The sequence below is a fragment of the Rhinatrema bivittatum genome, chromosome 5 (assembly GCF_901001135.1).
Source record: "Rhinatrema bivittatum chromosome 5, aRhiBiv1.1, whole genome shotgun sequence".
Classification (NCBI taxonomy): Eukaryota; Metazoa; Chordata; class Amphibia; order Gymnophiona; family Rhinatrematidae; genus Rhinatrema; species Rhinatrema bivittatum.
The window spans coordinates 261098367-261112829 of record NC_042619.1 but is presented as its reverse complement, the minus strand read 5'-3'; the positions used below and the strand labels follow the sequence as shown (position 1 = coordinate 261112829).

General features: G+C 39.9%; 1 protein-coding gene across 2 annotated transcripts in view; it reads right to left on the bottom strand.

Moving 5' to 3' along the window:
* Positions 1 to 14463, bottom strand: part of EIF4EBP1 (eukaryotic translation initiation factor 4E binding protein 1) — a 91883-nt gene that overhangs the window by 34536 nt on the left and 42884 nt on the right. For both annotated transcript variants that reach the window (XM_029603904.1, XM_029603903.1), the window contains exon 2: positions 11070 to 11240. In XM_029603904.1, the coding sequence (XP_029459764.1) occupies positions 11070 to 11240 (171 nt within the window). The remainder of the gene's footprint in view (positions 1 to 11069; positions 11241 to 14463) is intronic.

Here is a 14463-nt window from a genome sequence, read left to right as displayed (position 1 = left end):
TGGGAGTGCTTGCTGGGTATTTGTTTTTTCCCTTTTGAATTTTGCCTATTCAGGACTGCCTTTGTGGGAGTGCTTGCTGGGTATTTGTTTTTTCCCTTTTGAATTTTGCCTATTCAGGACTGCCTTTGTGTTGGCCTTTTTTGGGGCATTCCAAGTGGGTGAACTGGTGGATCATTCCAGTTCCTGTAGTGACCATAATGGTTTGAGGGCAGCAAACGTTTTCTTAGAGGGTGATAGGCTGCGGTTAAAAATACACAGGTGAAAGACCGATCAGTCCAGGAGCGGTGTCTGGTTGGTCCTGTCTAGTGGTCCTGGACTCACGACCCGTCTGTTGCAAATGTGTGTGTGCACTTATCTGTGCGTCGCCCCGGTGGTATCCCCCTTTTCATACATGCCAATGGATCTCCCCCTCACTAGATACCAGTTCAGCATGGTTTTGCAGAAAACTCTGCTGGTCCTTGGTCTGGGGGGGTGGCCATTATGGTACTCACTCGTTCTACATTGGTGCGGCTACTTCAGCAGCTGATTCCGGCCTGTCCAGTGGCGTCATCCGCTGTATCGGCCGTTGGAAGTCTGGAGCATTTGCCAATTATGTGAGATTGGGCAAACAGTAAGTCGTTGATTGCTTCATGGTCTGCTTGCTGTGTTTATTTTTGTTTTCTAGATGCGTGCCTGCCAAAGCGGAGAGTGTGGCTGGTTGGCCATTCTTATATTGTTTGGGTGCATCATTGGGCAGAAAAAAAGACCGTATGACCCTCACTTGGGTTTGGCACGGCATGGAGTCCGTGTGAAGTGGCTCAGTCTCCGTGGGATGCAATGGAACAAGCTATTCCCTCTCGTGCAGTTCTCGCTAAGTGGACACCTCCGGATGTTCTGCTGGTCCACCTGGGTGGCAACGACTTGTGGGATTGGTCCTGTCGTCAACTACTGGAGGCTGTCCGGAAGGATTTGGCTGGCTTATCTTGGCTGCCTGACACAATCTTAATTTGGTCACATATTATTCTGAGGCCTGTCTGCATTGAATTGAGGATTTGGGGTCATAGCAGAGTCAAATTGAACAGGCAGATAGGGTCCTGGTTGGTTAGGCACAGGGGGGCTCACGTTAAACTTGGTCTAGGGATGCCTGTCCTGGTCTTTTTGGCAAGCGACGGTGTTCACCTTTCCAACGTAGGTAATGATCTATTCCTCAATTCTATTCAGGAGGCTTTGGAATACATTTTTTGCTTGATTAGGCCACATCTTTGTTGTGGGGGGGGGGGGGGGGGGGTAAGGGGGGCCATGTGGATTTGGGCCACACAAATCCCTCACTTTGGCGGAGTTACCAGAGCCATTATTTTTTGGGGGTGGGGTTTAGGGCAAAGGAACCCGCTAGGTGGCGTGCTTCCTTGACTCTGGTTTTAGTTGCATGTGACTGGGTTCAGCCACATGGTTGGGACCCCTTGTTGGGGGTCTCTGTTAGTGGCGGGATGCTGCTGGATATTGCAGGTTTGGAGGCCTGTGAAGGGATCATCTTGCTGGGGCGAGGCGGATGATTCCTTGGGGTGGAGTATGTGTGTTGACATGTTGGCTCTGGTGTTTGAATGACTAATAAAGCTACGGCCTTGTTTTTACTCCAAATGCTGTCAGTATTATTTTGTGACTATGTTACTGTAGGAGCTGAGGGGACATTAGTCCTGGCTGCCCATATTATTTAGATGCATGGGCCAAAAGGGGTCATTATTGTAATTGAAACAAACAAAAAAAAACCAAAAAACAAACAATAGAACAAACAAAAAAACCAAAGCAAAACAAAGATGGCAGAGAGTTGCTTTCTAGCATATAGTCTATATTTTTTTTTTTTTTTAAAACAAAGAAAGTATAAATTAGTTCTTTAAAAATATTGCTTTTACCAAAAAACATTTTAACAAGAACTATTCTTGTATCTGTCGCCATGGCTAAGTTTTCAATGCAAAACTATGTGCTCCTAATGGAAGTTTCAACATATACTGCCACCTTCGCAGAAAATAAAGTAATTAATATTGATCTTGGAAACTAAAAATATTCATTTTTCTTTTTTCATTTTTAATGGCAAGATGATTTGAAACAACCTGTGGTACCCAGCACTCGCACATGGATGCCCGCGCGTAGGTTTTAAAATCTACCCCTATATTTATAATTCATCTCTAGCCTGTATCTACAATTACAATTTTCAAATGTAAAAAAAATTAGTTAACAAAAAAATTTAAAACGATGCACTAGAAAAATATATTATACAATAAACTGACAGACCACAAAGAGAAGGGCTGATGTTCAGCTCAAAGGAGCAAGTTATAGAAATAAACATAGTTGCAAAAGATGTTGCAAGCTATGAAACATAGTATCTCCTATAGTGTGCAGACGTCTATTTGTTAAAAAAGTTACTATGTATAGATTAATTTGTTCGATTGTGGCTGAACCTATGTTGATACAATCCGCAGTCATTCTGTTTCTTATTACGCTGATAATGTATACCGACTGAAGTTTTCTCCATTAATGATTCTATGTGGCATGATAACATGATCAAGTAGAGATTCATGATCATCATTGGCGATCGAGATTATTCTCAAGAAGCTTAAACCCTCCTCTCATTCACTAGATACCATACCCTCCAATCTTCTCCTATCAATGATTCCTATCAATGATTCTCCTATCAATGATCATCATTGGAGATCGAGATTATTCTCAAGAAGCTTAAACCCTCCTCTCATTCACTAGATACCATACCCTCCAATCTTCTCCTATCGACTCCCAACACCATTTCCAAAGCATTAGCAGACATCATCAACTGCTCTTTAACTCAAGGAAAGGTCCCAGATCAGCTCAAAATAGCCATTCTGAAACCCTTATTAAAAAAACCTAACCTCTCAACAGATGACCCTGCAAACTTTCGCCCTATCGCCAACCTTCCCCTGATCTCAAGAGTGATGGAAAGATTCGTCAACAAGCAACTGTCAGAGTACCTGGAGGAGAACAACATACTCTCCCCGTTCCAGTTCGGCTTCAGGAAATCGCAAAACACAGAAGCTTTACTTGCATCGCTATCTGACACCATCCTCCTCAATCTTGAAAAAAAACAACCATACCTCCTCGCTCTTCTTGACCTATCCGCCGCATTCGACACAGTTAATCACGCCATCCTTCTCGAGCGGCTATCCGATATAGGAATTCAAGGAGAAGCGCATTGCTGGTTTCAATCATTCCTTGAGAATAGATTCTATAAAGTTAAAATCAACAACTAAGAATCACCTCCTATCAAATCAACACGAGGAGTACCACAAGGATCATCCCTCTCCCCTACGCTATTTAATATTTATCTGCTTCCACTCTGCCACCTGCTCTCCAACCTCAAGCTAAAACATTATATTTTCACTGATGACATTCAGATACTCCTTCCCATCACAGAATCTCTGCAAAGAACTTGGGCACATTGGATTTCTTGCCTACAATCCATCAACTCTCTGCTATCCAGCCTGAACCTCATACTCAATTCAAACAAAACAGAAATCCTAATCATCTCGCCAGACGAAAACCATACTCTCATCAACTCCCAAAGCGCAACACAATTCTCAAAATTATCTATCAACCACTCCCCTTCCGTCAGAGACCTAGGGGTGCGTCTCGACAACAAATTCAACCTTAAATCCTTCATTTCCAACACAACTAAAGAATGTTATTTCAAATTGCAAGTGCTAAAAAATCTGAAACCATTCCTCCACTTCAGTGACTTCCGTCTAGTACTCCAATCTATAATTCTGTCTAAGTTAGACTATTGCAACTCTTTACTGCTAGGTCTCCCGCTCTTATCTACAAAACCCTTACAGATGGTGCAGAACGCTGCAGCAAGGCTACTCACCAACACAAACAAAAGAGCCCACATCACACCTATTCTTCACAGCCTTCACTGGCTTCCTATAAAAGCCAGAATCACCTTCAAGACACTATCAATGATTCACAAGGATATTATGGGCATCGCACATCTAAATCTAAACACGCAACTCCGCCCTCATACATCACATAGACCCATCAGATACAACTACAAAGGTTCTTTATATGCTCCCCCGATGAAAACCTCGCTTACAAAACGAGCACTCTCCACAGCCGGACCCACCCTCTGGAACTCATTACCACCGGATTTACGCCAAGAGACTTGCCATCTAACTTTTAAGAAAAACCTAAAAACATGGCTCTTCCGGCAAGCCTATCCAGAATCACAAGAACATTCTGACACCGGTCAAAGAACAAAATAGTCCTCCTCAAGCTCCTTGACCACCCACGATATGGACAGTCCACCTGTATTGAATACACTCCTCTGTTGATGCATTAGTTCGTCGAGCTCTTGCACTACTCACGTTTGCGCCCATCTACACATTTTTCTATTAAATGTATATCCCAAGTTACACTACCCCTATTTAGCTAGTACCCATATTTATCCACGTTACTCTGTCGAGTTACTGTTGCTTATGTAATATTTATTGATGTTCCTATGTTCAGAAACTCTGTTTATTGTAACGCCTTAACCGCGACAGTTTTGTTCTTTGGAAACCGACCTGATTTGATACTTGTATTAAGAAGGTCGCTATATAAAAATCCTAAATAAATAAATAAATGATATAACAGGCTACAAGTTTTTTTGTCTATGCACGACACTGTGAGATCGGCCCTGCAGGCATATTTTAATTCCTGCCTAAATTGATTGCCCCTGAGGCAGCTCTATATACAAGAACGAAACTCGGCCAGAGTCGGGCATATTTCAATAAAAGTTTATTGCATGGACACATTGCTGCATAATTCACACCTTCACTCTTGCAGCTGGTAAATTCATTCAGCTTAAAGGTTTTGTTAGTGGTTGAAATATGAATGTTATCAGTCTTCATATTGACATTGCACACAGTACAGTGTCCGCACGGTCTATGTCCTGCCAGCCTTAATGTCTTGATGAGTGGCAATTGGTAATTCTGAGGGTGACAGTATGTCTAAGATTTCTCTCTCCCCTATGGGCAATCAAACTTTTTATTCTTAAAAGCAGGTAAATATTGTATGATGTGCCAATATTTTTTTTATTTTTTTAAATCTTAGTAATATCTTTGGACATGTAATTGTATGTGATTGGACATTTTTTAATTTTTTGGCCTAGGTTTTAACAGTTCTACTCTTTTTTTGTTGTTTAGCACATATGAGCCCACTGTCAATATATGTTTCGGGGCAGTTCCTATCTTGAAAACTTTTTTTCAGTTCAGTAGCCCTTATTTTGAAGGTATCCTTATTAGTGCAGAGTCTATGTATCCGCAAAAATTGAGAATAAGGAAGGTTTTTGATAAGTGATCTACTGTGTCAGCTGTTAAAATCCAAGAGTTTGTTAATGTCTGTAGGTTTGCGGTAAATATCAGTTATAAATATTCTGTCTTTCGATGTAATCAGAATATCCAAAAATGCCATACAGCTCGTTAGAAATCAGACTAAATCTCAAATTGCCATCTAGATTATTAAACTCTATAATTTTGCCAGCTCCTATTATACATAACGTTTAGTAAGTAACAGGTCAATACAGTAAAGTGTGGCCGCGGTTACCCTGCTCCTAATCCGCTTTCTACCCACTTTTCGGCCGCGTTAGTCCAACCCGCGATACACCATCCCCTTTAACCTACTCTTACCACGTCCTTAAATCACCGGGTAACCCCTTCCGCCCGCGGCATGTATATTACATGTAAACGATCGAATTAGCTATTCCCTCCCATACAGTAATGCGCGCCCCGACTATCGCTTTTTCACCCTGCCATTTTGCCGCGCGTTTAACCTGCTAACTTACCACCTACCCTTACCCCTGCGTTAGAGGCAGGGGTAAGGGTAGGCGGCAAACTTTCCCTCAGCCCCCGCTCACCTGCCCTGGCCACGTCCATGGGTGCTGGTCTCCGGGGCAGCCCCAGTCCTCTCCCTTCCTCCCAAAGCAACGAAAGCGGAAAAAAAAAAAAAAGCGAAAAAAGAGTTGCAAGAGAGAGAGAGAGGAGAGAGGATGGGCAATCCTAAGCTCGGGATTGCCAGTCCTCTCTCCCCTCCTCCCGAAGCAAGGCGCGAAAAGCACCCTTGCTTCGGGAGGAGGGGAGAGAGGACTGGCAGTGTAAAGCAACGAAGTGACTTACTTTTTTTGCAGCTTCCCTCCGGAGACTGACATCGGGCCATGTGGATTTGGGCCACACAAATCCCTCCCTTTGGCGGAGTTACCAGAGCCATTATTTTTTGGGGGTGGGGTTTAAGGCTCAAGGCGTCACGTCTTGAGCGGCCCAATTTGCACGCACAGGGGCCGCTTTCGCCCATGCGATGCGTCCATCTTCGCGGGCAGCTGGAGGCAGGGGAGCCGCGGTCCGTCTTCGCCGATGTCAGTCTCCGGAGGGAAGCTGCAAAAAAAGTAAGTCGCTTCGTTGCTTTACACTGCCAGTCCTTTCTCCCCTCCTCCCGAAGCAAGGCTGCTTTTCGCGCCTTGCTTCGGGATGAGGGCAGAGAGGACTGGCAATCCCGAGCGTAGAATTGCCCGTCCTCTCTCCCTTGCTACTTTGGTTTTTTTTTGCTTTTTAGATTTTTTTTTTTTTCATTTTTTCCGCTTTCGTTGCTTGCTTCGGGAGGAAGGGAGAGAGGACTGGCAATCCTGAGCGTAGGAGAACCGTCCACTTCCTGGTAGCTGTCATTTCAAATGACAAATACCAGCGTGTCTGAAGCGTTAGGCCAGCGCACCCAGGATACTGTATAGCGCTCTATACAGTAAAATGGGTTGCGCGGGCCTAACGCTTCACGGACGCTTCTTAGACGCAGCTTGCATTTGCAAGTTATTTACATACAGTATCGAGCGGTAGGTGAGCTGGACTGTGCGTGCGGCAACCGCGGGTGCGCCCGGCACTAACGCAGCTCTTCCTACCGCTCCTTACTGTATCGGCCTGCATGGTATTTAAAAACCATTTATATGTATATACTAAAAAAAAAAAAAAAGAGAGACAGTTCCTGATATTTATCGGGAAAGTAGACTGCAGCACTTTTAAATTTGCTCTGCCGGTGCCAATTCAAGTTAAAATAGCGATTTATAAGTTTAATAATAGCTCTATGTTTCACTTTATATCTACATTGCTAATACTCACACCTTATGAAGTAAATATTAAAATTTTAATATACAAACTGAATAAAGGGTTATGAGAGCGATTTAATATTAGAGCCGTTTTTGGCAGCAACTTCACATTTTTCTAACACCCAACTTACATTACCACGGGTTGTTTCAAATCTTGCCATTAAAAATTAAAAAAGAAAAATGAATATTTTTAGATTCCAAGATCAATATTAATTACTTTATTTTCTGCGAAGGTGCCAGTATATGTTGAAACTTCCATTAGGAGCACACAGTTTTGCATTGAAAAAGCTTAGCCACGGCGACAGATACAAGAATAGTTCTTGTTAAAATGTTTTTTTGATAAAAGCAATATTTTTAAAGAACTAATTTATACTTACTTTGTTTAAAAAAAAATAAAAAAAAATTATATATATATATATATATATATATATATATATATATATATTATATATTATATATATATATATATATATATATATATATATATATATATAGAGACTATATGCTAGAAAGCAACTATATTTATTTTTTTTATTTCTTCTATTGTTTGTTTTTTTGGTTTCAATTACAATAAGGACCCCTTTTGGCCCATGCATCTTAATTAAAAATGCTCCAATTGATACTTTTTTTTATTTATTTATTTATTTATTAAGGCTTTTATATACCAACTTTCTTGATACAAATCAAATCAATTTGGTTTACAATGAACTAAGCAGAATATACAATTAACCAATCAACAAGAGATACGGAGCATACAGTTACATTATAACAAGGAAGCCTTAACTTGGAGTAGGAAAATAAAGAAGGGGTGAACGGAGCAATTAATATATAAATAAAATGAAATAAAATAGAATAAATTCTATATACAGAAGAGGGGGCAAGGGGCCAACCTCTCTTTAATGGATATTATGTATGAAAAATTTGGAGAGTTTTGTTTACAGAGATGTGTGGTGTACAATTCTAGATCAGGCAATGGAGTTTGTAGAGGGGAAGGCTTTGCTGAACAGCCATGTCTTTAGTTTCTTTTTAAAAGTTGTTAGACAAGTCTCCAGTCTGAGGTCCGGAGGCATGGCGTTCCACATGGAAGGGCCTGCGGTAGAAAAAGACCGGTCTCTGAGGTATGCGTGGTGCACTAATTTGATAGTAGGAACGTGTAAAGATCCCTTGTAAGCATCCCTTAAAGGCCTGGCTGTCGAGTGCAGTCTGAGAGGATGAGACAGGTCAAGCGGGGTTTGATGGTGGATATTTTTATGAATGATTGTGAGAGATTTATGGAGGATCCGGAAATTTACTGGGAGCCAGTGGAGATCTTTTAGGATGGGAGAAATATGCTCTCTCCGATTGGTATTTGTCAAAATCCTTGCCGCTGCATTTTGTAGCAGCTGGAGCGGTTTAATGGTAGAGGCTGGAAGACCATGCAGAATGGAGTTACAATAGTCGATCTTGGAGAACAGAATGGCTTGGAGGACGGATCTGAAATCGTAGTGGAATAGGAGCGGTTTGAGTTTTTTGAGTACTTGTAACTTGTAAAAGCACTCCTTAGTAGTGTGTTTTATAAAATGCTTTAGGTTCAGGTGACTGTCGATTAAGACTCCAAGATCTCTGGCGTGTGATATATGTGGAATATTTTGTGATTGGCGAAGTATGGGACTACCTTCTGGAGTAATTAGCAAGAGTTCGGTTTTAGAAGTGTTGAGCACAAGGTTGAGGCTGGATAAGTAGTGGTTTATAGTTTGTAGATGAGAGTTCCATAACCTGAGTGTTGAGTCCAATGATTTGGATATAGGATTAAATTTGAAGGTCATCTGCGTATATATAAAATTTGAGTTTGAGGTTTGAAAGTAGGTGGCAGAGGGGGAGAATGTAGATATTAAACAGGGTGGGTGAAAGGGAGGAGCCCTGGGGGACGCCAAAAGGAGCATTAGTATGAGGTGATTCCATGTTTTTAATTTTTACCTTATAGCCTCTATTACTGAGGAAAGATTCGAACCATCTGAGGGCTGAACCTGTAATTCCTATGTCTGAGAGTCGGTTTAGGAGGATGTTGTGATTTACCGTATCAAAAGCCGCAGAGATGTCGAGGAGAGCTAAGAGAAATGACTGTCCTTTATCAAAACCAATATATAGTTGATCCAGGAGGGAGGTGAGGAGGGTTTCCGTATTGTGTTCTTTTCGGAAACCATATTGTGACGTGTGAAGTATATTGTGGTCTTCTAGGTAATTTGAAAGTTGCTTATTTACAATTTTCTCCATGATCTTAGATACAAATGGGAGATTTGATATGGGACGGTAATTGTTGAGGTCTTCCGGGTCCAGGTTGGATTTTTTGAGTATGGGTTTGAGCGTGGCCAATTTGAGCGCGTCCGGGAATGTTCCTTGTGTAAGGGAACAATTGATGATATCAGCTAGAAATTTGGATATGTATTCTGGAATGAGAATCAGTAGCTTGGAGGGTATTTGGTCCAGCGGGTGGGTCGAAGGTTTCATTCTTTTTATCAGCGATTCTACCTCTAAAGTGTGGGTCGAATCAAAGGAGTCCAATCTTATGTCTAAGTTTGGTAGGAGAACTGTGTCCGGAAGAGTAGGATTTGTGTTGACAGGTAATCTAGCCAGGGTACTGGCTAGATTTTATTTTGAAAGAATAAGGCCAGGTCATTTATTTTGAAAGAATAAGGCCAGGTCATTTTGTATCTAACTAAAATATATTTTCTCTCTAGACCACAGTAGAGAAGAGTTGGAGTTGTGCACAACTCTCCTGATAAAGAAATATTGGCTACAACCATTTCAAAGAAACTCTGAACAATATAGGTATAGTCCGCATCACTTGTAACTGTTATACAATGTTTTAAAAAATAAGTTGATTCCATCTAATTAGCTATTTTAAAAAATATGTCTCTCTTTATATGTTTTTTATACGTTATAATTGTTTTTATATATATGTTATGTTTTTTAATTTCTTTTATACATGTGCCTTATGTTATTAACATACTTTTAATATGTCTTTTTAACATTAATATAGCCCCTGAAGCAGCCCCTGTTTATGGCGAAACTCGGCCCAAGTCGGGCAGTTTATTATATGATCAATAAAATCCATTTCTGACATCAATCCACCTCTGGTTTTCTGCTATATTGGATCGACTTCCGTGTTGTTTTTTGGGACCTTTTCCAGTTCCATGCCACTATCTCAGTCAGTGCCTTCGATGGTATTAATAACAATTATTCTTATGCAGATTTTTTTCTGATTTCAGTATTTTCTTCACAAACAGACATTTTGAAGATAGCACCCTGATGAGGAACGGTTGTTTGAAACACGGTCCCATGCCAGGCTGATAAGAAATGGGCGTTTTCATGTTGAGAAGAACACAGCGTTCTGTATAGAGAATTACCTTGGAAAGAATTGTTTTGTGGTGGCTGTTTGGCATTACTCACATAAGATAAGTCACAGCATTATAATTACAAAAAGTTTGAAAACTAATGTTTGATATTTTTCAAGGGCATAACAAAAAAAGAAAAAAATAATTGGACACTCTCCTAGACCTATGAAGACAATTAAAATGTTTAATTACATTTTTCTGATGACACCTATTATGATGGTCTATAATATAATAGTGTAAAGTTGTTGATGAGGTGGAGTATTGTGGTTTAGCATATACATATATAGACATACTATACATGGAAATTTGTTTTTCAACTTAATGTCTGCCGATTTGTAATGGCATTCAACGTCATGCCATAAACTAAAATTCAGGCATCTCATACTAATTTACTGACTTGGCTAACCACACCAAATGACATTTACGCCATCATATACAATTCTATTTTTTTTTGTATTGCTGTTTAGTTTGTGTGTTGCTTCAAATTATTTTAAAATTTCATGTATCAGCATCCAAGGCCACACCACCATAAGCAACTGAGCCAGTATCAACATGATGTAACCTACCAGGGCCCGGCTTCTCCTCGTGGTTGACGATGTGGTTCGTTTCCACTTTAGGCACCTGTGTGTTTGGGCTGGTAACCCCTGGAATGTTGGGAAGGTCGCGGGGTGGCGTTTTGGCAACAGGAGAATTACGGCACTCCATCAAGAACTTACGGTCGTAAATAATTCTTGTACCTGAAAGAATCAGAAACTTGAGAAGATCAATCTCTGAAATCTCTTAATTGTGCACACAGCTACCCTACCAAGTAAGTGACCCACATCAAAGCATCCAGAAACCCTGTGATTATGGAAGAAAAACACCTCATTAACATGAAAGTTAATATTTATGATAAAGATTTGTAAGCACTATAAAACATACTACAACTCAGAAAGACAGCAAATCATATGTAATTTTTTTTGTCATCCAGCAGCTTCCACCTGCATCTTTGTATTTCCAGCTCAATAGAGCCAGGGCTGGGATACCATGAACCTTCACTGGCAACTGATAATCTTTTTCCTCTATATAATATCTCTGCACACCCCCTTTTCTCTCCCCAACCCCAGCAAAAGTACCTAATTTGGTGATTGCAGTGATGTTCCCTAGCCTGGGGCTCTGCACTACGGCTCTTTTCAGAACTCTGCAATCATGGATCCTAAATCTGGCCACTAAGACATGACTGCTTTCCTCTCATGGGCTGCACACACTGCCTCCGCAGCATCCCCAGCTGACTTAGAGAGTAGAAGACCCAACTCGGTGACTGAAATCAGGGACATTCAGCCATACTATATGTTGCTCAGTATGGCCCACATATACTATTTCTTTATTTAAAAACTTTTCTATACCGTCGCTAAGTTATATACCATCGCAACGGTTTACAAATAGGCACAGACTAAGATAAGTAAATGTAGGTTATCGTACATTCTAACAGGTGCCAATAAAGTTTGGTTACAATTTCATAAATAAAATCATTATTTGAGTATTGTTTGTCAAGTCCAGGTATATTATTGAGCTACTATCTGAGATATTACTTCTTAAATGTAGGATTGAGTAAATTCATTCTCATCTGCATTACCCTGTACTTTCATTCTCTACCCTCCAGACTCTTTAGTGAAGGCTTTTTTTAAAGAGCCATGTTTTTAAATTTTTCTTAAAAGTTTTGAGATTACTCTGTAATCTGAGTTCAGGGGGCATCGTGTTCCATAGTATGGGCCCAGCCAATGATAAAGCCCTTTCTCTCACTTGGGTTAATTTTGCTGACTTTACTGAAGGGATTGTTAGTAGTGCTTTGTTTGCTGAGCAGAGGTTTCTTTGTGGAACATGTACTCGTAAGGCTGTGTTTAGCCAGTCTGCTTCTTTATTGTATATTAGTTTGTGTATGGTGCATAAGGCCTTTTATTTTATCCTGTATTCGATGGGCAACCAATGTAAGGCTGCTAGAGTTCCAGTTATATGGTCCCTCTTTTTTCCCCCGTCAGTATTCTGGCTGCAGTAATTTGAAGTATCTGGAGTGGTCTTATCGATGTGCTTGGGAGTCCTAGTAAGAGTGTATTGCAGTAGTCAGTGCTGGAAAAGATAAGTGTTTGCAATACTGTTCTGAAGTGGGCGGGTGTGAGTAATGGTTTCAATCTTCTGAGGACCATAAGTTTTGCGTAGCCTTCTCTTACTTTTATAGATATGTGTTGCTTCAGGTTGATTTTTGGGTCCATTATTACTCCCAGATTGCTTACTTTTTCAGCTAGCTCAATTTTCTGGTTATTTCTTAGGGTTACCGGTGTTTGAATGATTTCAGTATGTTTTCTCTCAAGGTGAAGGAATTCAGTTTTGTCAATGTTGATAACCAGTTCCATTTGGTTTAGTAGTAGTTTAATTATGTCTAGGTACATGTTAGCTAGACTTAATGTTTTTTCAATTGTGTCATCTATTGGTAGAATTAATTGAATGTCGTCTGCGTAAATGTAATGTATTATCCCTAGGCCTGCCAGCAGATGACATAAGGGTAGCATATATATGTTAAAGAGGGTAGCAGATAGCGCTGAACCCTGAGGTACTCCTGTTTCAAGTTTAAATTTTTCTGATAATGTGTTTATCTGGACTTGAAAGAACCTATTGTTTAGGTAGGATCTGAACCAGTTTGTTTTGTCACATAATCCAATTTCTTCAAGTCTTTTTAGTAGTATTTTGTGGTTTACTGTATCAAAGGCTGCAGATAAGTCGAGCATTATAAGGATGTAATGTTTACTGTTATCAAAACCTCTTAGTATGTTGTCTGTTAGTGAGAGAAGTAATGTCTCAGTGCTGTAGTGTTTCCGGAAGCAGTGTTGTGAAGGGTACAGTATGTTATTGTCTATGTGTTCAGCTAGCTGTTTCTGTACTGTTTTCTCTATTAATTTAGCTAATAAAGGGAAGTTTGAGACTGGGTGGTAGTTAATGAGGATTAGTGGGTTACTGTTTTTCTTTTTGATTGGTTTAATGATTGCCCCTTTTAGTGCATCTGGCATTAATCCTTCAGTTAGGGATAGGTTTATGATATTAGTTAGTGTTGGGGTTACTACGTTGGTAATCTTTATCTCAGTTGTTGGTATTGTTCGATTTTGTGTGGTGCAGGGTTTATATTTTTTTTATCATTGATTCAACTTCTTGTTCTGATATTTCTATAAATGAGGACCATATGTTAACATTTCTTTTTTGCATTACGATTGCTTGTTTGCTGTTTTTTGGGAGTTTGTTTTCTTAGGTTTAATATTTTGTCACTAAAAAAATTAGCTAATTCATTGCATTTTGATTCAGGAAGACTTTGAGGTGATTCTTGTTTGTCATTTGTGAGATTTGTTACTATGGAGAATAAGGTTCTTGGGTTATTGGCAAACTTTTCTATTTTATTGGAATAGTATTCTTTTTTAGTATTAAGGATCAGTTTGTAGAAAGCTAGATGTTTCCTGAATTTGGTTAGGTTTCAGTTTTGTGTTTTCTCCAGTTTTTTTCAAATTTTCTGAGCTTTCTTTTTGCATTATGCCAGTGGTTATTTTGTTTTGTTTCTTTGATAGTTATTGTTTTGATGGGGTTTATTTCATCGGCTATTTTTTGGCTGAGTCTAACCAGAGTTCTGTAGCTGAGTTACAATCATTAAGTGTTATGTCTTTTAGTAGTTCTTCTAATTTGTCCTTTAGTTCATCGTTGTTATAGGGTGGTCGATATTTAAATTTTATGAGATTATGAGCTTGTATGGTCTGAGGATTGAGAATATTAATATTGGACTGAATAAGGAGGTGGTCAGACCAAGGAATTTGTGTGTAGCTTGTTGCTAAGTGTTCTAGATAGTTGCTATTTATGAATGTTAGATCAAGTGAGTGTCTGGCTCTGTGTGTTGGTTTATCAGTTATTAGTGAAAACCCTAGTGCTGTCATGGCATCCATTAGT